The sequence below is a fragment of the Aspergillus steynii genome, assembly GCF_002849105.1.
Source record: "Aspergillus steynii IBT 23096 chromosome Unknown P170scaffold_7, whole genome shotgun sequence".
Lineage (NCBI taxonomy): Eukaryota > Fungi > Ascomycota > Eurotiomycetes > Eurotiales > Aspergillaceae > Aspergillus > Aspergillus steynii.
This window is the reverse complement of record NW_020194404.1, coordinates 2105278-2129445: the sequence shown is the minus strand read 5'-3', so window position 1 is coordinate 2129445 and position 24168 is coordinate 2105278. Positions and strand designations below refer to the sequence as shown.

At 49.5% G+C, this 24168-nt stretch overlaps 9 protein-coding genes across 9 annotated transcripts; 4 read left to right on the top strand and 5 right to left on the bottom strand.

Moving 5' to 3' along the window:
- Positions 1–1107: 1107 nt before the first annotated feature.
- P170DRAFT_478943 (kinase-like protein) lies at positions 1108–3014 on the bottom strand (the record flags this gene model as incomplete). The annotated part of the gene is made up of 4 exons (XM_024853607.1): positions 1108–1443; positions 1527–1834; positions 1883–2205; positions 2986–3014. The coding sequence occupies 4 exons, from the start codon at positions 3012–3014 to the stop codon at positions 1108–1110; spliced, it is 996 nt and encodes a 331-aa protein (XP_024701319.1).
- A 518-nt stretch (positions 3015–3532) lies between these two features.
- P170DRAFT_439703 (FAD-binding oxidoreductase) lies at positions 3533–5596 on the top strand. Its single transcript, XM_024849902.1, has 3 exons — positions 3533–3612; positions 3676–4658; positions 4710–5596. Exons 1-3 carry the CDS (start codon positions 3586–3588, stop codon positions 5182–5184), a joined length of 1485 nt encoding a protein of 494 aa, XP_024701318.1. The 5' UTR covers positions 3533–3585; the 3' UTR covers positions 5185–5596.
- A 214-nt stretch (positions 5597–5810) lies between these two features.
- On the top strand, positions 5811–7418 carry P170DRAFT_439701 (phosphatase PAP2 family protein). Its single transcript, XM_024849901.1, has 3 exons — positions 5811–6269; positions 6326–6561; positions 6632–7418. The coding sequence occupies exons 1-3, from the start codon at positions 6236–6238 to the stop codon at positions 7337–7339; spliced, it is 978 nt and encodes a 325-aa protein (XP_024701317.1). The 5' UTR covers positions 5811–6235; the 3' UTR covers positions 7340–7418.
- A 176-nt stretch (positions 7419–7594) lies between these two features.
- P170DRAFT_467185 (uncharacterized protein) lies at positions 7595–9589 on the bottom strand (the record flags this gene model as incomplete). The annotated part of the gene is made up of 4 exons (XM_024852463.1): positions 9069–9589; positions 8470–8883; positions 8126–8410; positions 7595–8074 (listed from the first exon to the last, which is right to left on the bottom strand). Exons 1-4 carry the CDS (start codon positions 9582–9584, stop codon positions 7595–7597), a joined length of 1695 nt encoding a protein of 564 aa, XP_024701316.1. The 5' UTR covers positions 9585–9589.
- Positions 9590–10468: 879 nt separating this feature from the next.
- Positions 10469–11760, bottom strand: P170DRAFT_467184 (uncharacterized protein; the record flags this gene model as incomplete). Its single annotated transcript, XM_024852462.1, has 5 exons — positions 10469–11175; positions 11255–11355; positions 11428–11546; positions 11607–11679; positions 11742–11760. The coding sequence occupies 5 exons, from the start codon at positions 11758–11760 to the stop codon at positions 10693–10695; spliced, it is 795 nt and encodes a 264-aa protein (XP_024701315.1). The 3' UTR covers positions 10469–10692.
- A 656-nt stretch (positions 11761–12416) lies between these two features.
- On the bottom strand, positions 12417–13191 carry P170DRAFT_467183 (uncharacterized protein; the record flags this gene model as incomplete). The annotated part of the gene is made up of 2 exons (XM_024852461.1): positions 12417–12583; positions 12666–13191. 2 exons carry the CDS (start codon positions 13189–13191, stop codon positions 12417–12419), a joined length of 693 nt encoding a protein of 230 aa, XP_024701314.1.
- Positions 13192–15393: 2202 nt separating this feature from the next.
- Positions 15394–16120, top strand: P170DRAFT_439697 (uncharacterized protein; the record flags this gene model as incomplete). The annotated part of the gene is made up of 1 exon (XM_024849900.1): positions 15394–16120. A coding segment is annotated over exon 1 (446 nt), but the record flags the coding sequence as incomplete, so codon positions are not given.
- A 2956-nt stretch (positions 16121–19076) lies between these two features.
- Positions 19077–22154, top strand: P170DRAFT_439695 (citrin). Its single transcript, XM_024849899.1, has 4 exons — positions 19077–19608; positions 19707–20900; positions 20961–21123; positions 21178–22154. The coding sequence occupies exons 1-4, from the start codon at positions 19429–19431 to the stop codon at positions 21723–21725; spliced, it is 2085 nt and encodes a 694-aa protein (XP_024701312.1). The 5' UTR covers positions 19077–19428; the 3' UTR covers positions 21726–22154.
- A 194-nt stretch (positions 22155–22348) lies between these two features.
- P170DRAFT_467180 (aminopeptidase P family protein) lies at positions 22349–24065 on the bottom strand (the record flags this gene model as incomplete). Its single annotated transcript, XM_024852460.1, has 5 exons — positions 22349–22363; positions 22510–22594; positions 22656–22762; positions 22818–23189; positions 23244–24065. 5 exons carry the CDS (start codon positions 24063–24065, stop codon positions 22349–22351), a joined length of 1401 nt encoding a protein of 466 aa, XP_024701311.1.
- Positions 24066–24168: the final 103 nt, after the last annotated feature.

Genomic DNA, 24168 nt, shown 5'->3' with positions numbered 1-24168 from the left:
AGTCGCTGAGTCTGATGGCGGAGGTTAGGGCTTCCGACGGCACGGGAGGCTGGCGGCCAATGATCGCGGGGTCTCTGCTCTAAGCGCCAACTCGCTGCACGATGGAGCACAGAACACCCTTCATCACATTTTAGTCTCCCGGTGCTGCATACGATGGACAAATAATATGGCTGCAGCGGAGAGTCCGTCCAGTCCACCTTTTGGCCGTCACATTTCGGACTGGGCCGGGGAGTCTCTAGGCGAGGTATCGCCCAACCAGAGTCCGAGGCACGATGGTCTGCGATTGGCCTGGAGGGGGTTGGGGGCCTGTGTTGCAGGATTCGTGAAATGAGCAAAGGATTTCCGGAGTACGCCGTAATTAATCGATTTCTGCAGAGATCGAACGGCCTCGAATAGATTAATAGTTGGGGGTCTGAATGCTAGTATAAGGGTTAGTTTCCTCGTGGTCAATTGCCGGCCTCGATACTTGATGACTTACATGCTACTATCCATCCACCTCTTATGGCAATTTGTATATTCACACTTCAACCACATTCTTTAATACTGCTACCAATACCATACTTTCAAAGACGACTGACTTTGCCTCTACAAAACCCCGCCAAACTCACTCCCTCCCCTCCCCTCCCCTTCATCAGTAAATCGCCGGATATCGCACGAACTTTATTGCCACCTGCTCACACCACGCTGTAAACTACCAATGAAGATCTTCTGCAGCTTGATCACAGTTAAACTGCAGTCACCGACTGTGTTCACGTGCAGGATTAGCGTGTGCTCTTGGGCTGTCACATCTTGAGGGGGGTTGATAGAGTTTGATAGTTCGTCCTACTGAAAAGTTTGAAAACGAGAATTAGCAATTGATAAAGAAGAAAATCTTGGATTCGGTAGTGCAGGGTGCTACTAGTCATAGAGGGAAGGTGGGTGCGAGACTTCGTATTCTCACCTTGCCACATAGAAAATAGTGAATTTAGACAACTCCCACAAGGCCTTCACCCCTGTGATTGAGTGAGTTCCTAAGAACGAGTGAGCGGATTGGGAATTATCTTTTACTCTTCTGCGGAGCAATAAGTCAATCACTGAGCCCCGCACCTTGTATACCGAACTGTAGTTTCAATCCCTAAACCAAGGATCGTTCAGAATTTCCTTCACCGATGCCCTGGAAGACGGCTCGAACCGCAGTAGCCTTTGGATAATGTGCCCCAGTTTGACAATGTCCTCCTTTGCCAAGTCCGCTTTTCGCTCACCATCGAAGTACATCTTCTCCAGCCATTCTTGCAACCCAGGCCCCGAGTCTTCCATGGTATCACCACCGCGCATTGCCTCCCATGCGCCCATCCATCTTTCAGGTAGCATTTCGTTTGTGATCTCTTGCATCTGGCCAACAAGAATCTGAGGAGTTGTGAACAGACTATCGAAGGGAGGCTGACCGACAAATATTTCGAACAGCTATGACATATCTGTTAGTCACAGTGAAATGAGCTGTTACTAATAATCTGCCTTACCATACAGCCCAGACCCTAGAGATCTACACGATAATCTAGACGGTCGTGGAAGATAACTTCAGGTGCCCGGACGACCAGTGGCGTGTGAAGAGTCGGAGGGAAATTATGCTGCAGGAATGATTCGCCAAAGTCAATTATCTTGACGGTGTGTGGTAATGGCCATGAAGTTGTCCTCGCAGGCTTGACAATATACTCGGGTACGCCAGGCCCTAAGTTTTTGCCGTCAGTTCTGTGGACATGTCCGATATCTGGTTTCCCTAGTATCTTGATGAACTCATGCTCCGAGACGGTATCCATAGGGGCCATGACAAAAGCCAAGTTGCGAGAGTGGAGGTCTAACTAATGTTAACACCATTCGAGAGCAAGACGTATGTATGACCCACCACCATGTGCAATTTTGTAGTCATGTAGAAGGTCGAGTCCAACTAAAGCCTGTTTGGCAATGGTCTTGGCGAGAGTTCCCGGAAGTCTCCCATCCGCGAAGCGTGCTTCTATAAAGTCGGGGACACTTGGGCCCAAAAGTTCAAGGACTAGACAGCGATGCGTCCCGTTAGGTCCGTTTAAGCTAAAGTGGTCAAGTATGCGCATGACGTGCCGAGAGCCAAGGTGTGTTGGTGTTAGCTTCTCCAGAACATGGAGCTCTCGCTGCTTGCTATCGCTTTTTTGCTCAGACACGCAGATCTTGATAGCAACGTACGCTTCTTCTCTAAGAGTGAATTAGCTGGGTTTCGCCAAGGTAATGGCTATTCTTACCTTCGGTCTCTTGCAACCCAAACTGTTGAGTAACCTCCCCATCCTAATTTATGCAGTATCTTATATCTCCCGTTGGCTAGGACACATCCAAGTGTGATTGGATGATAACCACCGTTTTTATAGCGGTCAAGAGGCTCTGCATCAATGGGACATGATAAGATCGGTTGATGCAGTTGGGGCAGAGTGGAAAAGAAAGCGGCGTGGACAGAAGCAACGGGTGATGAAGCAACACTTCTCGAGGAGACAAATCGCCCTGTTATCGACCTACGGAGAGTATGGCCCGCACGATAAAACATTCTCGCATGGAAATGATGATGGTATCTTGTTTGGGCTAACCGACTGGGGAGTGGAGGCTTGGACGAGCGGCTGCGTCCACGTGGCTCGACCGCAGTTCGCCCTTGCCAGGCGTTATGCGTCCCAAGCATTCCAGAGCATCGAGAAGAAACATACACGCCAGGAGAGATTTAAGAATAATATGGTCCAAATTGTCTCTATCTATCACGAAGGACGTTTTGCTGGTCATGCTTTGTATCAGGAACGAGACAACAAGTCCTCGATAACTGAGAGGAAAATACGAGCGGACTATGGCTTCTAGATATTATGCATCTTAACATACGGAGAACTACTGAGCATATTTACCTACTGAAAATACAATGTTCAGCATATACGCTTAAAAGAATTATTGTGGGATCCTGGCAGGCATTTCAAGTTATCCCCTTCATCCTAGACGAACTCAGCCCATTCATTTATCCTGATACTCATTCTGATCCTTTTCGATTGCCGCGGCGGTCCTCCATATAGGCTTATAGGTAGTGTTTCCATGTCGGTATCTACTTCAGCCATTTTTACTGTCTTCTATTATTGTTAGATGATTGTACTAGAAGTAGAGATCTTCTCTGTATTTCATCTTTTATCAATGATATTAGTAGATTAATGATTCTTATAGTTATAGTAATTTTTGGCACCCTTGTTATTGTTACTCAAGTAGTAGGTGTAACTTGATAACCAGGTCCTACTTCTATTATAAAATAAATTGTTGTTTCCTAATTATGCTGAGAGTATCTTATATCAAAGATATTTTACAAGACTAATATACCTTGACCATAAAAGCCCCAGATAAATTACTCATGCTATCATAGTAAGGCCAATTTTCTACAGGGTTATAGTAAAAGCCAATCCATGTACATCGTCGGAAGGATGTACGAACTCAAAACAGAAACCATTTAAAACCCACCGGCTCTTCCTGGTTGCCCATTTTCTCCTCCCTTCTCCCGCCCTTCGTACAACATTCCTCGCTATGGATGCGTTGCCTATCGTCGGTGATAATTCGACCATGGCTACCTCCTCACTAGGCGTCTGCGTGCGTTTCAATTCTTCCTTCCCTGGTTTGCCTTGAAACCCCGAAGGCTAATATCGTCTGTAGTGCCTCACGCTGGCCTCCCTGGGCCCGGGGAAAGTCGCATTCCCCGACACGATCCCGTACCAATCGTCCCAGGAGTCCTACTTTGCCGGGCAAAACAGCGAGCTCCAGCCGTTGTGCGTGGTATCCCCCGAGTCGGCCGAGGAGGTGTCCAGCATCGTGACCAGTCTCGTTGTGACCGCCTCCGCCCTTCCTGCACACGAGCAAGCCGGCTGCCACTTTGCCGTCCGCTCCGGTGGCCACAACTCTTTCGCGGGCGCCTCCAACATCGACCAAGGCGTCACGATCGACCTGCGCGCTCTGAACGACGTCCAGATCGCGTCCCCGTCCGAGTCCGACGATGACCACCCGCCCACCGTCTTCGTCGGGACAGGCGCCACCTGGGGCGAAGTGTACGCCCTCCTGGACCCGGCAGGCCTCCCGGTAGCAGGCGGCCGCGCCGCGCAGGTCGGAGTCGGCGGCCTGACGCTCGAGGGCGGCATCTCGTACTTCTCGCCGCGCTACGGCTGGACGTGCGACAATGTGGTCGGGGTGGAGATCGTGCTCGCCAACGGCTCGATCGTGCATCTCGACGAGGCACAGCATCTGGACACGCTGGCTGCGCTGCGCGGCGGCGGGTCCAACTTCGGCGTCGTCACCGGCTTCGAGCTACGCGCTTTCCATCAGGGTCCGATCTACGGCGGCCATGTCTACTACGGCATGGAGACCATTGATGCGCAGCTGCGCGCGTTCGCGGAGCTGAGCGATCCCATCGTCGGCTCGTATGATGAGTATGCCTCGTTGATCACCAGCTTTGGATTTGCGGGCGGACAGGGCGCCGCTGTGGTGAATAGCATGGTGTATACGGGGGAGCAGCGCGGGGATGGAGAACGGCCCCCCGTGTATGATCCGCTCTTTGACATTCCTCAGTTGTTTAGCACGGTGCGTGTGGCGCCCTTGCATGAGGTGGCTACGGAGCAAGGATCGTTTTCACAGAGTGGGAAGAGGTAAGACTCTTTATCTTTCTCAAGGGGCATGCTGACCTGAACAAATACCAGGCAGCTAGGCATAGTGACCACGCACGACTCGACCGTTCCCATGCTCAATGCGACCTATTTGCGATGGAACGCCAGCCTTACGGCCGTGCAGGATGTGTCGGGCATCGTCTGGTCGATTTCTCTCGAGCCGCTGCCCGCCGCCATCTATGCGCGGGCGCCGACCCGCAATGCGATGGGCCTGTCCGACTCCGAGGGATCCCTGGTGGTGACGGTGCTGAGCGCCACCTGGGATGAGGCGGCGGACGATGCGCGAGTGGAGGAAGCAGCCCGGATGCTGTTTGCAGGCATCGAGGCCGACGCGCATGCGCTGGACGCATATCATCCGTTCGTGTACTTGAATTACGCGGCGCAGTGGCAGGACCCGATCGCCAGTTACGGGCGCCAGAGCGTGGAGAAGCTGCAGCGCATCAGCCAGGAACTGGATCCGAAAGGCGTCTTCCGGCAGATGGTGCCGGGGTTCAAGATCCCGCGGTGAATCGTACATTGGAGTGTATCTAAATTGAAAGGTGCGTCTAGAGAACGACAGTCCAGTCTATAATAATCAAAAACGGTCTAATACTTCAATAAATCTCCCCCTCAGCTCTTCCCCCGTCATTCACCAACATCTAACCCCTGTCCACCAATCATCATCCGATCAGTTCACTAGGTACTATTTAGTGTTGGTACATGGTAGTTGGAGCTAGCATTCATTATATTGTCTTTATGTCATTTATTTGCGCCGTTCTTATCCCCGAATCTTGTGCTTTCGAAGTAAGCACTAGAGAAGGCTGGAATGAGACTAACACTCGGCTTGATCCGGTTGATCCGAGAGAAACCAGGCTGAGCGCTAAGTATCCTGGTAATGATCCTGAGGAGGTCAAAGGCAAGGCTGGAATAGTTCGTCGACTATATTATGATAAGGCTCTTCGCTGCTGACTGAGTGGTGTACTTGCGACCAAGTTCTGGTTCTGTTAAAAAGTGAAATCCGAAGCTATTGCTGTCTGGGTACAAATTGGTTAGGGTCGCAATTGAACACTATGGACTTCCATATAAAAGACTTATTATAGGATCCTTATACCTCAGCAACTAAACTCCAGATACTGTTTGACAGAATGGCACTAATTTATAGAGAGGGTTTTATACTTTTTTATACCAGATAACCCAATCTCCAAGTCTGCAGCGCTGTGAAACCACCCCAGTCATTGCATGAGCCGACGGAAGTCGCGGAAGAACAGATCACCGCAGCAGCCACGACACGACAGTCGCCTGATTGCATTTCCCCGTTTCTTTGTACCTGCTTTTCTCAGTCTGAATTACTCACCTGAAGTAACTATCGTTCATCCCCTCCGATCCATGACCGTCGACTTGATCCGTTCCTCCTGCCCACGGACCTGCCAGTGACGTCGTCGGTGCCCTAATTCAGCCCTACAGTCTTGTTCCTCGGGCGATCAACCTGCAGGATCCATCGAACTGTCCCGTGGTTCTCCGTCTGGATCTCACTCGTTTGATCCTATACCCATTCTGTTAATATTGTTACCACGATAGTCATGGGAGGAATACGGAATCTGATCGAGCCCGGTGGTAGGTCCAGCCCATGCATTTCCATACTCGGGCTTTCCTGACATTGACTCTGGCAGCGATCGTGGCAGTTTTCACTGCAGGCACGCTCATCAATCGTCGCAAGCATGTCCGATTACCAGAAACGCCCTCCGTCGAGTCGCCGCTCCTAGGAGAAAACCACCCTGCACCGCATAAACCTCCCAATGAAGACGTCGTCTTCCATTCTTTCAAAACCCGCCGGACGATCCAATCGCGGATCCTGGCCTACTTCCCATTCTTACTGGAGATCTGGTACTGGGTGTTGACCTACTGGGTATGCACTGCCAATTCTACTCATTATGAGACTTTAGTGAGCATCACTAAACGACCACCACGACAACCAGATCTACCAAGGCCTGCGCGCATTCTCCGCCCGCCAGATCGCCGGACACAAGGCCATCTTCGACCGCGCCGAAGACCATGCGCACCAGATCCTCGCCCTCGAGCACCTGCTGCACATCGACATCGAGCTGTCCGTCCAGCGCTTCGTCCTCTCCCAACTCCCTCCCCTGATGCCCGTCCTCGCCAAAGTCTACTACTCGCACATCGTCCTCGGCATCGTCTTCCTCGTCTACTGCTTCACCTACCTCCCACGCGACCGATACCAGTCTGTCCGCCGCGCGCTCTCCTTCGAGAACGTCCTCGCCTTCTGCATCCTGAGTCTCTGGCGCTGCGCCCCGCCCCGTCTCCTGCCCCCGGACGACGGGTTCATCGACGTGCTGCATAAGAACCGCACCGGGTCGGCCTGGACGTCGAATAAGTTCCAGCTGACGATTGCGGCTATGCCGTCATTGCATTTTGGGAATGCGTTCTTCATCGCGTTTGTCTTGGTCAGGTTTAGTCCGCACTGGGGTGTTAGGGTCCTGGCCCCGCTGTGGCCGGTGTTGATGGGTTTGACGGTCGTTGCGACGGCGAATCATTTCTTGTTGGATGCGCTGGTGGGCGCCGCTGTTACTTTGACGGCTTATCGGTTTAATGGCGTCATGTTGGGGCTGTTGCCGGTTGAGAGGGTGTTGTTCCGAGTGTTGAGGTTGGAGAAGCCGGAGGAGTAGGCTTCTTTGCTTCTGGGTTGAGTTTGAGTGTAGAGTATTTTTATATTCGCTCGCTGGACTGGGCATCAGAATAGACCGGTTTATTGATACTGTATCCTAGGGTAGTGAATGCAGACACAACTCTCATCTATCCATAGCCCTATCCAGATCAACCAAAACTCCTACTCTCCGGCGGCCCCAACGCACTCTCCAACATCCCCCCCAAATCAACCACAATCTTCTGCACCAATACCCCCGGCTCCAAAAGCCACAGTCTCAACACGTGGCGGCGTCGTTGGCAAAGGCAGTGCGGGCCTGGGCGGCGAGGCGGTTTGTACTGGCCCTTTTTTGGTTCTTGTAGAGCCAGCCCAGGTGTGTTGCGATGTAGATTTCCTGGACGTATTTGCCCGCTAAGACTTGGTGGAGGACGAGCTCGTAGAACGCATCTCGGGTCGGTTGGTCAAGGCTGTCGTGAACACGCCGGGCTTGGTCGAGTAGGTCCTCCCATTCCTGTAGCACGTTCTCGGCCTCGTCGTAGTTCAAAACGTGGTATGCGAAAGGCATCATGGAAAGGGTCTCATACTTTCTCCGGACGACTAATCGGCCGTAGATGTTCAGGATTTCGGCCGTGGCGCTTTCGATGCCACTGCCGAATTCACGCTTTGCCCATGCCTTCAGCCACTCGGTAGTGCTTTCGGGATTCTGGAATTTGCTCATGTCATAGGCCATGTCGAGGAAGTGGTTCGTTGGAATCTCCTGTCTGGTTGTTAGTATCTCCTGATAATGGAAGAAATAGGGATCACTCACATAGGGTTTGATATCCTGAGAATTAGCGATCCAAATCTCCCTAGCCCCCTTTTCGTAGGCAAGATGCATTTGCTCCCAGGTTTTGACCAGCTGAACAGTGCTGATCCACTCGTAGTTTCGAGGATCTCCTACGTATCCAAAGTGGTAGTAGACTCCTGCGCCGCCCGGTCGGTCGGTCTCGTTGGCCCAAGGCACACGAAGCAGGTTTCCAAAATTGTCGTCAGCCCACATCAATGTAACCAGATCAGAGACATTCATTCCTGCCTGCCAGTAGCGTCCCACTTCCTGTTGACTTATAAGCAACTGCAAGATAAACAGGGTCCGCGATTGGGTTCAAGACTAACCTTGTATAAGGACCAGGTTTGCGGTACATCCTTGAGTTCTTTGCCGGTGAGCTCCTCGATCATGTCCTGCTGCGTCTGTATGATCTCCTCCAGCTGAGACGACGTTAACGCTGGCGATTCTTGATCCCCATCCCCTCGCATTCCCAATGTATACAGCGTATCCCAGTCCTTGGTCCGGTTCACCCCATCTCTCATGAACTCGACCACGTTGCCATAGTTTTCACTCCAGTCCCATGGGCCTTCGAATCGGTACTGCTGTTCATAGTAGGTCTTTGCCATGGGCTCATGATGACTAGTGCCCATGAAAATGCCATACTCGTGTGCAATCCTACCATCATCTTCATCGTCGAGATAAAACGCCTCCTTCCTTTTCATTCCAGGCCAGAGATAATTTGCCTTCAACCGGAGGAGCAGCTAAAAGACTAGTTTGTAGAATTCACCCGTAAAGCAACCGCCCTGGGGACTTCGCGGGAACTTCCCTTCCGCCCATAGGATTAGTTGTGATCCATCGTTGATGAAGAAGCCTCGATATCGCACTGCGGTGGGCCCTGGATTCTAGCGCCGGAAGGCTTTAGGTAAATAGCGTCCTTTTCCTTTACGGGAACATCCGCCCACCAGTACCATGGAGAAACCCCGATTGCTTCTGATATGTCGTAGATTCCGTAGATAGTACCCCGTTTGTCGCTGCCGGCGATGACGAAGGCATGTGAGATGCCAGGGAGCGGATCATCAACTACGGCTTGAATGTAGGACTCCCACTTCCCCTGTACCTTTGAGATGTTGATCTTGCCCTTGTCGACGAGCTTGTCGATGACTGTCGAATTTCCAATGGTTCCCACGATGACAACCACCTGCTGATTGCTATTTCTGACGGTATCTCCTTGCACAAGGGTGCCATTGGTGCCGAGGACACGGCCAAAATCTAAAGCGCGATCCTGAGCAGCGCGAACAACTCCTTTTATTTCATTCTCCAGGACCACGATCGTTGCTGCGTTGTCCCTAGCCCCAAGCAAAAGATCTCCTTCATCGAAGGATATAACTTGGCTGCTCACGAGCTGGAGTATGAAAAGGAAATGGACCAGAATAGCCCTAACAGAGAGATATGGGCGAGTCATTGCTTGTCGTTTGTTGCCACTCAATGGAATGAAGGACTTAACTTCAGTAGATTTCAAATGGATTGATAGCAGCTTTATAGTTAGCGGCGGTCCATATAATCAGCTTAAGCATGGTTTTGGACTACCGAGAAATGACGAGATTATCTCGGCTCAACTCAATGCGACATGGTGTCACGAAAATATGAGACATACGCAGTCTCCCCCACGCTCGACTTTCTCCGTAGTCCGGGGGAAATACGCCGGAGCTGAGCTTAACCATGAGGTTGAGTAGCCGACCTTGCATAACATCCGGGTGTCTAAGTGCAGGGATCGGTTATCGACTTGATTAAACAATTGAATATAGAGGTCTTCCTACCACGCGTTCTGGTGCGAACATGAAGCGCCAATGCGAACCCCGCAAACTCCGAAGGACACAGCAAATGCCACCAGCATGAGTTGGGGGAAGACTGAACCGAAGAGAGCGCTGGGTGATCTTTAAAATGCTAGATCAATCAATTAATCAATCAACCAAACTTCTATTAACCCGATAAAGCCTATCTATTAAAGGAATAGGCTATACAGGCGCTTCTCCGGTAAAGCAAAATCTTACATCTATACGCTGTATAAATCTTATGATCATAGTAAATAATTAAAAATCAGCTATTATACTTACTATATCTATTATACCTCCGATGTCTCTACTCTTTCTCTGTATTCCCTTATTTAAGTATTCTATTCTTAAATATATTATTAATAAAGGATGAGGTTTCTGCCCTTTTTTAAAGTTCTGTGTAATTATCATTTCATTCCACTCTCTCGGTTGCACAAGACCGAAAGGCCTATTAGGTAGTAACGTATGGCACGCTACAAAGGTCATATATGATTTTGACGCACAATGTATGTTGATCAACATGTTTAGTGTCGCATAGTCAACCTCCGAGCCCAAAGGACACTTCCGCTAAAGTATTACTCAGGATCCCCTCCATCGCGGTTGAGATTCGCTACATAGCAGAGAGACGAACCCCGTAATATGAACATTTGAGACCAGAAAGAGACCATAGCCATTCGCCTGATAATTCTCGTGTGACCCTACCCCTCCATCCTCACGCATGTAGTCTCCCCTGAATGACTATCCAACACTGAAGGTAAACCGAACTTCCGCTCTACCGATCCCTTTCAAAACTTCCCCAAGGACGATCGCGACGGCTTTGAGTGGTAGTGTTCCGATGTATGCGGCCTTGTCCAACTTAGTCCATTCCCAAAATGGCATTTCCAAAGCTACAAGCTTCGCCTGAAAATACCTCCTAAATATTCTGTCGAGCAATTCTTGCCGCTTCGGCTCCCTGTATTCTAGGTCATCGAGGCAGCTAGCCTCACAACGCAAGACGGCCTCATCGCGAACCGGAAACTCCCACACGCGGACCTCGAACCGCTTTCGCCAATATTTCTTCAACTCTTCCTCCCGTGTAACGAGTTTATGTACCTCCTTTGCCGCGACTGTATCCCACTTTGTTGTGATAAAGGATACGACAGGCGGAATTTCTTCAAGCAAGCTGACGAGAAAGTCGAAACTATCGCTCATTCCAGGGCTTTCGCGATCGGCGCGGATGTCCTGTAGATATAGTATACCGTGGATCCCCCCCCAGCCAGCGAGTGAAGTATCCAAGCAATGCAAAGATAATATCTTTCACTTTGTCGTTCGACATCTTGGGATGGCCAAACCCGGGTGTATCAATGAAGAGGAACATCTGGTTGTTTATGGTTTCCAGAATAGCACGCGATATTTCGATACCTGCCAAGAAGTTGATTTTATTTGTCAGTCGTGGAACGCAAGACATGTGTTCTTGCGACCTCAAAGTCATACCAGGCTCTAGAGTGATCCCAACTGGAATACTCCGATCCGTGAGCAAGTTAATCACATTCGTTTTTCCAGCCCCAGTAGAGCCAATGATAAGGATGACGATAACTTTGCCCTTTAGTGCACTATGCTAGGTTAGCGATCGCGGTTGGACTTTTAGTAACAAGATGAAAGGAGCTACAGACCCGCTTTCGAGCAGAGATATAGCATGATCATTATCAATTCTTGTTTCCGCTTCAAGCGGCATGCCATCGGATCCTAGTCGGGAGGAGGCCATTTATACCCCTCTAGACATTGATAAATGAAGCTGGTAGGCTTACCATTTGCGTTAGAAGCCATCGGTGTCAAAGTAGGACCAACTAATTACTGTCTCAGTGCCTTTGAAGATTTTTCCGTAAGGAGGCGCCGTGATAGAGGTGGGGTAAAGATGGTTGATACCTAAAAGTGAGGCGGCGCAGCCTTGTCGTCTTACTCGCCTCTTGACTGGCCAAGCACGGTTCGCCCAGAATTCCTTGTCAAGGACGAAAAATAAATTATATACTACCAGGGTAGGTGGGAAGATGCGAGTGAGCAATCTTTAATGTAGGTCCCTGGTAAAACACCCACTGTGGTGTTTTAAGCTGTCGCTACCATAGAAACAAATTCACTCAATAAGACTAGGTACTAAATCGGTGAAGGTACTCTTCACAAAAGGTTGACAAAAGATCAAGCCTGTGATTTATCGATTTGGCGCTATCAGCTTTTCATATAGATAATGAACACATAGTGCTTTTATAAATCCATCCTCTAACTTACTACAGTTATTAGAAGCTGTTAGCTAGGACCTACAACTCAAACCTGGAAGTTATGGTTGAAGGATATTGAGGTATTTATCGCTGCAGATACCTTGGGTATTTTGATGGTTCAAGTGGGCTGATCAATGGATCTATTAATACCATTAACGCTTTTTCTTCCTCCTCTTGAGCTCCCTTCCCCTTCTGTCAACTATCATAAACCTATATCACCCGCTTCCGATCAACCCCTTGCCCCAATTTCCCCCGCGCAAAATAGTTTCCCTCTCGTAACTGTGCTTCAGCAATCTGCTTCCTCGTGGTTGAGCGGACAGCAGTATGAATACTCTTACATATCCCATGAGCCGGGTATGCAACTAGCCCTAGCGCAGCTAACCCACAAACATGGAAGTCAGTAAACCACCATAAATAGATACCGATAGGACAGGGTAGGATAAGTAGGGAAAGACGTACCTGACGGAACCTTCGTCACCAATCCCACCGCCCCCTTCATAATCCCCTTCGCAACCCCTATAGCCCCCTCCTCTGCAGCCGCCACCTGCATCGGCTGCGTCCAGACCCCCGTGAACCCGTCCCTCATTCCAGTCGTAAAATTCTTCCCACCAGTGGCCGCACCCGAATTCCAGTCGTGGATAGTATATTCCTCGACCTCTTCGCCGTAGAGGCGTGGTACAGTACAAAGACCTTCCATTGCGGCCAGTAGACTATCCACGATCACGCCTTTGTAGTAGTTCGTGAGGAATTTTCCGAAACCTTTTGCTGAGGCGGCGGTGATGGCGCCGGTTGTTTCCCAGGGGTTTCGTGGGCATTGGTTGTTGGGATCGGGGGCGGGAGTGGGTGTGAGGGTGTTGGTTGGGATGTTTGTGGGGAGAGCTGGGACGGTGGGGGGGGGGATACATGTACTGTCTGTGTCTTTATCTGTACTGGTGGTTGAGCGGGATATGGATGTGCGTGTTGGTGTACTGATTGACCGGGGCATAGCTGGACGAGTGTGATTGGGGTCAGCGCGACGACCGCGGTCAGCTTCTTAGTAGGGCATGTCGGTTATTGTGCAGACAAGGCCCATTCCGGTGGTGAGAGTTAATCTTAAGTCTTAAGAGGAGGGATAGGAAACTCACAGCTGTAGACGTTTAACCTCCACTTTCATATGATTTATGAGTATCTGCGACGCGAGTTTAGATATTCATAGCGGTTTCGTGGATGTCTTCTTGCACTTCCACACGGCCGGCTGATCGGGGAAGACGTGACAACACATACAGTCTAGTGGGAGGTTGTGGTGGAAACTATTAAATACTGTCTTTACTCCATTCTTAGCCTGTATTTGAATAGATAGACCTTTCGCTGCTTTTATAACTTGAGAGTCTAAATATGATAAGAGACGGTAGATAGAGTGTCAACAATCAATAATTTATACGGGATAGGGCCTACTCCGGACTTGGATACTATATTACCCCAGAATGGTTGACTGTTCCACATTAATTACAACTTAGTTAGAAGGAGGGAGTGGAAGAAGTGAACATACTCTCCAAAGAATGGGATTATGGCTGTAGGTCGTCTGTATCGTAGTCCACACGCTGTTGTGCCTGCGCCACCATAATAATTCATACATATTCTTTTTTTTATTATATATATTACTTTTCCTTCTTAAATACTGTACTAAAATAGCTTTTATTAATAATAATTAAAGTATTAATTATAATAGCCTTCTTAATTGTCAAGGTGCGGGTTGCTTAAATCTTAATCTAATAGTTTGAGGGCCCCGGGTTCATGTTGTTTAGAAACTGCACCCGCAACACCTCACCTTGAGATAAACATATCATTAGGCTGTAAGAGTATCTACCGGTTTTGTAGTGCCGACTCGAGGTCTCTGCAATAGTAAGCTTTTTTTTTATTCACTGCTGGTATATTCGACAACGTTGGAGCTGCATCTAGGATCTTTTGTAAGGGGCTCATCGTGAGAAAAGAAGATCGGATGCCTTTATAAGTGAGTGGATAGAATAGAAGAGAGCACATGTGATATAAAGGCATGACTATATATGGTCTGCTCCAGATATTGATATACTCCCTTAGACTAGGTTGAGTTTGTGTAAGAATCGCCGTTGGGATTCAAAGTTTGGTAATCGCAATTTAAAGTATTCATTGTCCAGGAACATCCGATTCCATCCTGACTAGACCTGCATCATAGCAAGAAAAGAACACACAAGTTTGGAAGCCCATTTCGAAGAGGCACTTGAAGAGAACAGCTGTAATGTGATGAGCCTGCATGAACCCATAAGATGGTGGTCTGTGATAGCTTCTGACAAATACCCGAGCCGGATTCAGAGGGTGGAGGACGAATCAGGGCATTATTGTACTTACGCAGTAGCTGACCACAAGATGTATCTGCGTCTGAGCACCATGAAGGATGCTCATCCCTGTCAGGGTGGGGTGTGATGCATCCCATCCTGACAGGGATGTCAACAGCACAGATTCTTAAGCGCCTTCCTTTCCTCCCTTCCATCGCAAAGTTTACCATTTCCTATTTATTCCAGACCATACGCAAGAAGATCTGCTTGCCACATTTAAAGGTTAGTTTTAAAAAAAAATTTGAACTTCATAGACCAGACTTTAATTGTTTCAAGATGTGCAACTGGGACGACAAATTCTTTCAAGGGTGCGGTTGCCCTGCTGGCCACGAGAAAAGAATTCCACCTTGCAACCGAGGAGACTGCACGATCAGTACAACTGAACCACGACAGAACATCGATATCGTGTGGTTGCCAGGAAATTGCGCCCGCCATCAATACATGACTCCGCCAAGTTCCCAAGAAAGTTATCCTTAGTTGTCTTCGATGAGCTGGGAACGTGAATATACATAGTGTCAGGAGGTGAGAGGGGGCTTGTGAGATTAATCTAGAAGTGGCAAAAAAGGGCCTCCATAGTTAAATTCACTTGTTGCTCTATCAAAAAGACATGATAACCAGGCACTATTTATTCTTACTAACGTTTGTTTAGTATAAATATCATAGTCTTCGTTTACTTGGATGGCCATGTAAGGACAAAACTCTGGGTATCACTGACCAACAGGGTTTCGTGGCGGCTTTGTTATTATGTTGCAAACAGTGCAAACTCCCAGAGAGGCGGTGAAGAGAATATAAAGGATGACTCGCCTGCCACCTTTCAATCAGGTAGCTCCCCCTTCTTCCATTTCATCTAGCCCGAATCAATACCTCAACCCACTCCCTCACCATGTCCAACGTCACCGAGATCCGCGAAAGAATATTTGAAAGGACGGAGGCGCAACGATTGGTTATTAAATTACATACAGAAAAACTGGATTCCGTTGATTATCGTGTCTCAACGTGCAAATTTATCAACGAACTCTTTCCAGATTGGGAGAAAGATCCTCGAATTCGTTTCCTCGCCGTTGAAATAAGGGGAGACCGTACTTTTATGATCGTTGATGTCAACAATTTTGATTACGATTTTGACACGGCACACAAAACGGAAACCATTCTTCCTGTTTATGTTCTTTGGCAACATAAGAGAAAAGGGTGGTTTCTTATAAGGTGGCCCCAAGAAGATGGACCTCTTGCTACAAAAGTAGCTGAACTCCATAGACTGAATGGGTTTGATGCTACAACACCTTTTATAGCAGATTTCAACACGAGTGTTGTATACGACAAGCCGCGTGAATGACTGCCCGGTATGGCGTGGCTGAATAAGTAACACATCATACACAAAGATACCAAGAGTGAGTGAGGGCCTGCTTTTGCCACCTAATCCTCAGAAGCCAACCAGCAAGCGACGATGCAGTTCCTGGGGCATAAGAGATATGCAGGAATACACCTGTGCTGGCGCACCTACAGCACCAGTTCCTGTATCTAAAGCCTTTCCTGCTCTCGCCGAACCGGCTCTGATAGTAGCATGTGAGTGCACTTTCGCTCCTGTACTACCTACTTGTCATGCTCTTGAATGCTTATCTAACCCAGTCCGCTATTTTTCACTGTAGTTTGGCATCCAGCCTGGTCACATATCGATTCATGATCCGCCGATTGAATATAAAAGTATGTGAGATGACAGAAGGGGTGCGCTATGTAGGGAAGTTGTGAAGGACAGCAACAGCACGTGGATGAAGATGTCGCCGGAGTCCATTTGACGCTTCCGTAAGAAGTAACAGAATTAATATCAAAACTGCGTGTATATACCCAAAGTTAGATATGGTACATATCTAAATTTTGTTTCCCGGGAACCGGACAGGAGCAAAAGATTCTGGTAGGCCTGGGAGACTCCGAACAAGTCTGAGAGCATAAGGTACTACACATCATGTACATACATCTTATATCACAAGCGTATGTGGGAGCTGACATAGACTGTTGTTTCCGTTCATGACTGATTTCGACTTTGGATCTTTGGATCTCCCATAGGTATCATGTGTTCTGTTGCGATCAGTCCTCCTTGGTACCAGTGATCCCTACCTAAAGGGAGCCCTTACACAAGTACCTAGGTATAGATCACTACTACGGAATACTTCGCGGGGTCGCAGTTGACGCGGTGTCAGGATTTAGCGCGCAAGTAATTCATCGTTACTGTAGAATATGGAGTACACAGTATACCATCCTAGGCAGATCAGGTTGATGAATGACCTTGTATGCAATGATTGTCTCTCTCTTGATGATAAATCCATCTGTCCGTTGACCTCTCGCGAACAACCCGGCAAGGCGACATTCCATGAAGCGGCCATATACAATCCGGGGAGTAAATGGATTTCGTCCGAGATGGTTTCAAAGAAGTAAGTATTACGTGAGGAGCCATGAGAGTTGGAAGTCAAAATGTGCCACTTTTAGTTAAGAAGCCACCTCCTCTTCGCAAATGTGGCCAGACGTTCCGTTGGTTGATGAGCCCGCGTTGGAAGCAACTCGGGACGAAGTGTAGGACGGATATCGTACATAAACCTGGTGGACTTACCTAGGTATTTAGTTTATTCTTATTCATTTAACTTGTTTCACCGACCCCGTGGCTACCTAGATATCCCAGTTTCTGCAATCTGAACGCACTTCGATGAAGAACTGTGAAACAGTGAGCTGTTAACCCATGTTGTATTCGCAAATGAAGGTTATAGAAAGATACAATGGATTCCTTCTTACTACGCAGTAGCTATTAATCCAAAATCCCAAGTACCTATACAAGTCTTTGCAGTGAATCTGCCTACCCAGTCCTGAGTAACGTGCAATAACTACCCTTCGAGAGCCAAGCGAGCTCTGGGCTTGGTCCGTTTTCCATTCAGGCTAGACCGTTCGTCAAGGTACTTTTCCAAAGATAAGGACTTCCAAGACGCGCATATTAGGAAGAACCATTTCGCCAAGTCAGTCCGCGTGCAAAGAGCCGGGTGAAGGGAGACCATGCATTGCGATGAGGTATTTTGCGTTGAGCGGCTGTCTGCCGATTGCGTTGGCGGGCGATGCCACCAATCAAGGGACGTTGACGAGTCTGACGAATGCTACCTTCTGGGAACACGGCAGTCTAGATTCTGGGCAACAGGGAATGTGCATATTTGTTTCAGACATTGTGGCCGACTCATGGAAGCTTCTTGGCTCTAATTGTTGATGCTGATGGACTATGCGCATGGAGATATGATCCTGTAGAGGAAGTGTACCCCGGATAAATGACTGCCGCGAAGATCCCGCGCGTCGGGGACAGACCGACGGGGCACGGTTCACGTAACGCGGTTAGGTAACTATCATTGGGGAAATTGGGGAAACAATGTAAGCGCGTTCCGATCCTTTAGGTAACTGGTGCTTCGTGCACACTACACGGTACGGAGTACATCGTAAACCATTCGGGCAGATCAGGTTGATAAGGATGACCCTTGCATATGCGGTATGCGGATTGACTTTCTCTGGGTGATCGATCCCTCTGTCAGTCGACCTCACGAACAATCATTGCATCATTCTGTCAGCTGCCCAGAGAATAAGGCTGGGGGGCTTCGTTGGCTTGGCTTGGCTTCTTGCGCTCGGCGGATGTCCGAGAGAGCTTTGTTGTTTATCTGGACGGTGTCACGGTGGTAGAGGGGATGATTTATATTAACAAAATATACTGTATGCTACCCAAGTGTCAGATCAGAATCGACAATTCAAAAGTACTACGGAGTAAGAAGGTAGATCTACCGATCGAAAGTTCTTCGGTGAGAGCGATACCGGGGGCAGCGATGCCTGAGGCTGGCGAGCATCTCCAACGAGGGATCCGCTTCCCCCCACCGGAGACGGAGGACAGGTGAGGGGAGAATCTCAGCTGGGAGATCCATCCCGACCCTCTCCGAGGAGCAGTAGTCATCATACTGCGTAAGAATAATAGGATGTAATAATGATAAATATTACCCATAATTCCAGCTGAATCCCCAGACAGGCAGGCGGTCAGGACTCGGTTATTTTGCCTCTGGAACGGATTTGCCTCCCAGGGGTGGATGGCCTTCCGGAGGTGCCGCATGTGGTTCGCCTCAGCCTGTACCAGTCCTCGGGCCCTGGAACGCTCTTTGTTTGAGTCTTCAACCTTCAGATGTTTACGTCCGAGATGGACCGCGGTGCACAACCGTCCTCGAGCATCCGACGAGGCAAGGGACGCGGAGATAAGTCAGTCCGTCTGAAGAAGCTGGCAGGTGGCCTTGGATTTGGAGACTCGGTCGGCCCCAAGTCCGATCGCAACGATGGCCTCACCGGGTAATTTAACGCATTCCAGGGGCGGTGAGGCTGCGTCTGGCCCGGTGACTCGTGGTCGTTCGTCCTTGGGTGTTTTTTTTATTTTTCTTTCTTTTTTCTTTTTTTGTTTTTCAAAAATTAGCTGAGGCTAATAATATCCTGGATCTGTGAAAGGCAAATTATGGAGGGATGAGCATGAAAAAAGAATCGAAAAAAAACTCTGTAGACTTTGCATCTCCATTTTTAACGACAAACCCCGTCAAATCAATCAATAGGCCTTGTTTATAATTGAATTCTCCAGCGACCAGATCGATCCCGATTATAATTGTCATTCGGGCCACCCCCCATTTTTCTTAATTTCCTTTCTCCACACACTTTTCCTTATCCCAACCCCTTCATAACCCCGTTCTCGTCACGCCTCCCCCCGACTCCTTCGATTCCTCCTGCCGGGTTCCTTCTTTCTCGCGTGGACTTTCTGACCTTTCAGCGCTTTGGATAGATTGCTTTTTCTTTTTGGTTAGACTTATTCTTATCACCTCACAATGGCCAGCGTGAAGGACGCAGTCAAGGAGTCCCTGATGGGCACCTCCGACGAGCCTCAGCCGTCGCAGCAGGCAAAGGCCAACTTCCACCGCTATGCGCGCAAGGACGAGGCCACGGGGGAGCTGTTCATGACGGAAGACGATTTCGTCGAGGCGATTGCCCCCAAGCATGAGGATTATGTACGTGTTGCAGCCCGCCCTTCGCATTGCCCTGCCTTCCGCATGATGTGTCATTGCCCGTGGATGACTCCGAAGCTAACGTCAATGCTTTTCGACAGCACAAAATCCAGCGCGAACACTACGGCATCCTGTTCAAGGTGGCCGACAAGCGGAGATCGGGAAAATTGTCGCTCGGAGACTGGTCGACTTTCGAGAACCTCCTGGCCAAACCAGATGCGGAGTACGAGATTGCCTTCCGACTGTTCGACACGGATGGCACGGGCAGCGTCAAATGGGAAACCTTCCACAGCCTCTATAGCGTGAACAAGACCAAAGACAGCATCCCCTTCGATTGGAACTCGGAATGGGCTTCCCTGTACACTGGCCGGACCAAGAGCCGCCACGACATGAGCTACCCCCAGTTTGCTCAGATGCTGCGAGGCTTGCAGGGCGAGCGTATCCGCCAGGCATTCCACGTTTTCGACCAGGATGGCGATGGTTACATCGAGCCCGAGGATTTCCAGCGCATCATCCTCGAGACGTCGAAACACAAGCTGTCGGACTACGTCCTCGAGAATCTCCCGAGTCTGTGCAACATCTCGACCGGCACCAAGATCTCGTATTCCACCGTGCGCGCGTTCCAGAACGTCATGCGCGAGATGGATATGATTGATGTCATCGTGCGCGAGGCCACTCAGAAGAGCGACGACGGCAAGATCACGCGTTCCGACTTCCTGAACGAGGCCGCGCGCATCACCCGCTTCTCCCTATTCACCCCCATGGAAGCCGATATCTTGTTCCATTTCGCTGGTCTGGATGCGCCTTCCGGCAGACTCTCCCAGCGGGACTTCGCCAAGGTCGTTGACGCCTCGTGGCGTATGCCGTTCGCTGTCGCCGGACAGGCCGCATCGGGTGCTGCGCATAAGGCCGCCGACAAGACCAAGACCATCTTGTACAGTGTGCTCGAGTCGGTCCACCATTTCGCGCTCGGAAGTTTGGCGGGAGCATTCGGTGCTTTCATGGTGTACCCCATTGATTTGGTGAAGACTCGCATGCAGAACCAGCGATCGTCCCACGTTGGTCAGAGATTGTACAACAACTCTCTGGACTGCGCGCGGAAGGTCATCCGGAACGAGGGTTTCACCGGTCTGTACTCGGGCGTTATTCCCCAGCTCATTGGTGTCGCCCCGGAGAAGGCCATCAAGCTCACTGTCAACGATTTGGTCCGTGGATTCTTCACGAACAAGGAGAATGGAAAGATCTGGACCGGCCACGAGGTTCTCGCCGGTGGTACTGCCGGAGCGTGTCAAGTTGTAAGTTTCGATCCGGCGCGTAAATGCCTAAATGCCTGCTAATGTAAATCAATCATTTAGATCTTCACCAACCCTCTGGAAATTGTTAAGATCCGTCTGCAAGTCCAGGGTGAGATTGCCAAGAACGTCGAAGGTGCTCCTCGTCGGTCCGCCCTTTGGATCGTCAAGAACCTGGGATTGATGGGATTATACAAGGGAGCCAGCGCCTGCCTGCTCCGTGATGGTGAGTACAGCATGACGACACTTTCCCCGACAAATCACTAACACCCGCTACCAGTGCCGTTCTCCGCCATTTACTTCCCGACCTACTCTCACCTCAAGACTGGCTTCTTCGGCGAGTCCCCAACCCACAAGCTTGGCATTGTGCAGCTGCTCACTGCCGGTGCCATTGCGGGTATGCCTGCTGCCTACCTGACGACGCCCTGCGACGTGATCAAGACCCGTCTGCAAGTCGAAGCCCGTAAGGGTGATGTCAAATACACCGGTCTGCGTCACTGCGCTTCCACCATCCTGAAGGATGAAGGTTTCAAGGCCTTCTTCAAGGGTGGTCCGGCCCGTATCGTCCGTTCTTCTCCCCAGTTCGGTTTCACCCTCGCCGCCTACGAGCTGCTGCAGAACTGGCTTCCCATGCCCGGCCACGGCGAGGTTACCCCCTCCGGACAGATCGAGCCCGGCGTTGGTCTCCAGACTGCCAAGGCACCTCTCCCCTACCTCCGATCAAGAAACGCTCTGAAGCTCATCCTCGACATCGACGAGAACATCGGCCACACCTCGATACCCCAGGCCGACAAGTGGCCTAAGTTCATCCAACCCGCCAAGCAATAAATAAAGCATGTCCCTGTATTTCACTAGCGATGAATTGGTCCCATTTTGTTGATTTTTGTATGTTCTTTGTCTTGGAAATACCTTGTGTTCTTATTTCAATCCAACCCTCATTTTTCTGGTTTCTCGGGTTTTGGTTTGGGGGTTTGAAAGACCATCCGTCAAGATTTCGATTCCTTTGATGTCCTTTTCCCCCGTGTTCATACAGGAGCCACCTTTGCATATTGTAACAAAAAGCCGGATAGACTAGGGGGGATATCGGTTTGACTATTATTCCCATTTTGCATGATCCTAGACTTTCTATCTTTCCTTATTTCGACAATCTGGGTGGATGAGATTGCAATTTTTAAAAAGGTTTTGTGATCATTAGTGTATCATTGTTGTTTAGCCTTTCCTTTGAAAAATAATGCTAGATGTCAATTTGGTTTTGGATCTCTGGATAGATTTTGATATGATAGTATTTGATACTGTTAAGTTGGTTGTTGGGTTCTGTGTATATTTTCGGATATGAAACGGCTCAGTTGACCTTTATTCGCTATTATGATCATTAACTTCACAGGCGATGAGTAGTTTTCTTGAGGATATAGATCCAATGTAGGTAAGATAATTATATACAATAGCTTAAATTAACCATCATAATTCTGCAAAGAAGATAGAGGAGGCCTTAGGATACAGAGGTATTTGTACGATAGCGCATGTTTGATGCCTGGACCATCAGGCATGAAAGTCAGGCATCCGGATGGATCTAGCTGAGTTCTTTATTGGACTGACTACTCCTCCAACTGACAATCTGTTCCACCACCTCAGGATCCTTTGGAAGGTCTGTTAGGTTCACATTTCCTGCCTCGGTGATGAGAATATCATCCTCGATACTGCATTACATTAGCTCATGGCGACCAAGTCATATATGGAAACAGTAACAAGGGGACAAACCACACGCCACCGACATCCCAGAATCGATCAAGAACCGCCTCGTCAATATACTGCGAATGTCGTGGGTCGCTGAGATACTCGCGGATGGTGTGTTCGCCAAAATGGATCTTTATATGTTAGCTGACCAACGATGATCTTGCTCGTGGAAAAGGGCAGACGCACACCCGGCTCGACTGTCACGACACACCCGGCAGGCAAGCGTCTTCTGACTCTCAGATATTTGAACAAAGGGTCTGGGTCGGCTTCCTCGGAACGACCACCCGCATCGTGTGTATCCATGCCCAAGAAATGACCGAGCCCGTGAGGCATGAAAGCGGCGCTCGTTCGTGCCGCTAGGATTTCGTCCGGATTTCCCTTCATAATTCCGAGGCCCAAGAGACCTCGAATGGCCACTTTGTGCGCTAACAGATGAGCATCATCCCATAAGACTCCGGCCTTCAACGACGCAATGCACTTCTCCTGCATCTCCAGCACGAGGTCGTAAATTGCACGCGCCTCGGGCGTGAATTTCCCAGAGATCGGGAGAGTTCGCGTCTGCAAGATGTCATTCTTGTGTCGTCAGTCCAGGCACGGCGACGGTGGACTTACAATATCGGCACCGTAACACTCCACCTCAGCGCCGGCATCAATCAGAAGCAATTCCTTGGGTTTCCCGTCAATGCAGAGGCTTTGGTTATTGCCCTCGGGGTGCATTGTCGCTGCTGCACGGCCACTAGCCACGATACTGGGATACGCCTGGACCTTCGCGCCTCTTTTGGCACATTCTCCCAAGAAAACACCGTCGATTTCGGCCTCGGATGTGGACTTCCGGACGGTCTCCATCACGGCTCTGTGAGCTGTAGCGCTGATGTCGATGGCTTTCTTCAACAGCGCAATTTCATACTCATCCTTCACCACCCGGCACTCATCAATTGCTTCTTTGAGGGCGATGGAGTCCACTCTCATCTCCTTGGGGAATTCTATTCCTTTCTCCACGTGGCCAGGGATTGTGAATATTGTCGGCTGGGTACCTTTCTGACGACCTCCGATGGTTTCCAGCGTATTACCAAGCGCTGTACTCGGTAGAACAACGTCGACGTCATACTTCGCGAGCACTTCCTCCGACGGCGGGGGTAAGCCGGCCCAGATAATGGATTCAGGATCGATCGGGGGAATGAAGAGGGTAAGGCGGTTGTTGTCGATTTCGTATACCAGATGGTGATCTGGAGCGTTGACCCCCGAGAGGTACATGAACGCTCGATGTTGGCGGAATGGGATCTCCAGATCACAGTCCTGGTAGAATCTTTCCGGGCAGCCCGAGAGGAAGAGGAAGCCGCTGGGTTGAGGGATTTTTGTAGAGAGGTATTCGACCACGCGCTGGGCGTGTGCTTTTGCGGGATACTTCCCTTGGAGAACGGTTTCGATTGCCATTTTTGATTTTGCGATCACTTTCTGGGTGATTCTCCTCAAGACTGGCATTTAAGAATCTTTTGCTACAAAAAGGACTATTTTGCGAGAAAAACGACAGCATTAT

Excerpts from the sequence above, each read along its gene's own strand:
- P170DRAFT_439701 (XM_024849901.1), top strand. The coding sequence starts at position 6,236 with ATGGGAGGAATACGGAATCTGATCGAGCCCGGTG. Across the intron at positions 6,270-6,325 it reads GAATCTGATCGAGCCCGGTG|CGATCGTGGCAGTTTTCACT; the intron begins GTAGGTCCAGCC and ends TGACTCTGGCAG. Across the intron at positions 6,562-6,631 it reads ACTGGGTGTTGACCTACTGG|ATCTACCAAGGCCTGCGCGC; the intron begins GTATGCACTGCC and ends CACGACAACCAG.
- P170DRAFT_439703 (XM_024849902.1), top strand. The coding sequence starts at position 3,586 with ATGGCTACCTCCTCACTAGGCGTCTGC. Across the intron at positions 3,613-3,675 it reads CCTCCTCACTAGGCGTCTGC|TGCCTCACGCTGGCCTCCCT; the intron begins GTGCGTTTCAAT and ends TATCGTCTGTAG. Across the intron at positions 4,659-4,709 it reads TTTTCACAGAGTGGGAAGAG|GCAGCTAGGCATAGTGACCA; the intron begins GTAAGACTCTTT and ends AACAAATACCAG.
- P170DRAFT_439695 (XM_024849899.1), top strand. The coding sequence starts at position 19,429 with ATGGCCAGCGTGAAGGACGCAGTCAAGGAGTCCCTGATGGGCACCTCC. Across the intron at positions 20,901-20,960 it reads CTGCCGGAGCGTGTCAAGTT|ATCTTCACCAACCCTCTGGA; the intron begins GTAAGTTTCGAT and ends TCAATCATTTAG. Across the intron at positions 21,124-21,177 it reads CGCCTGCCTGCTCCGTGATG|TGCCGTTCTCCGCCATTTAC; the intron begins GTGAGTACAGCA and ends ACCCGCTACCAG.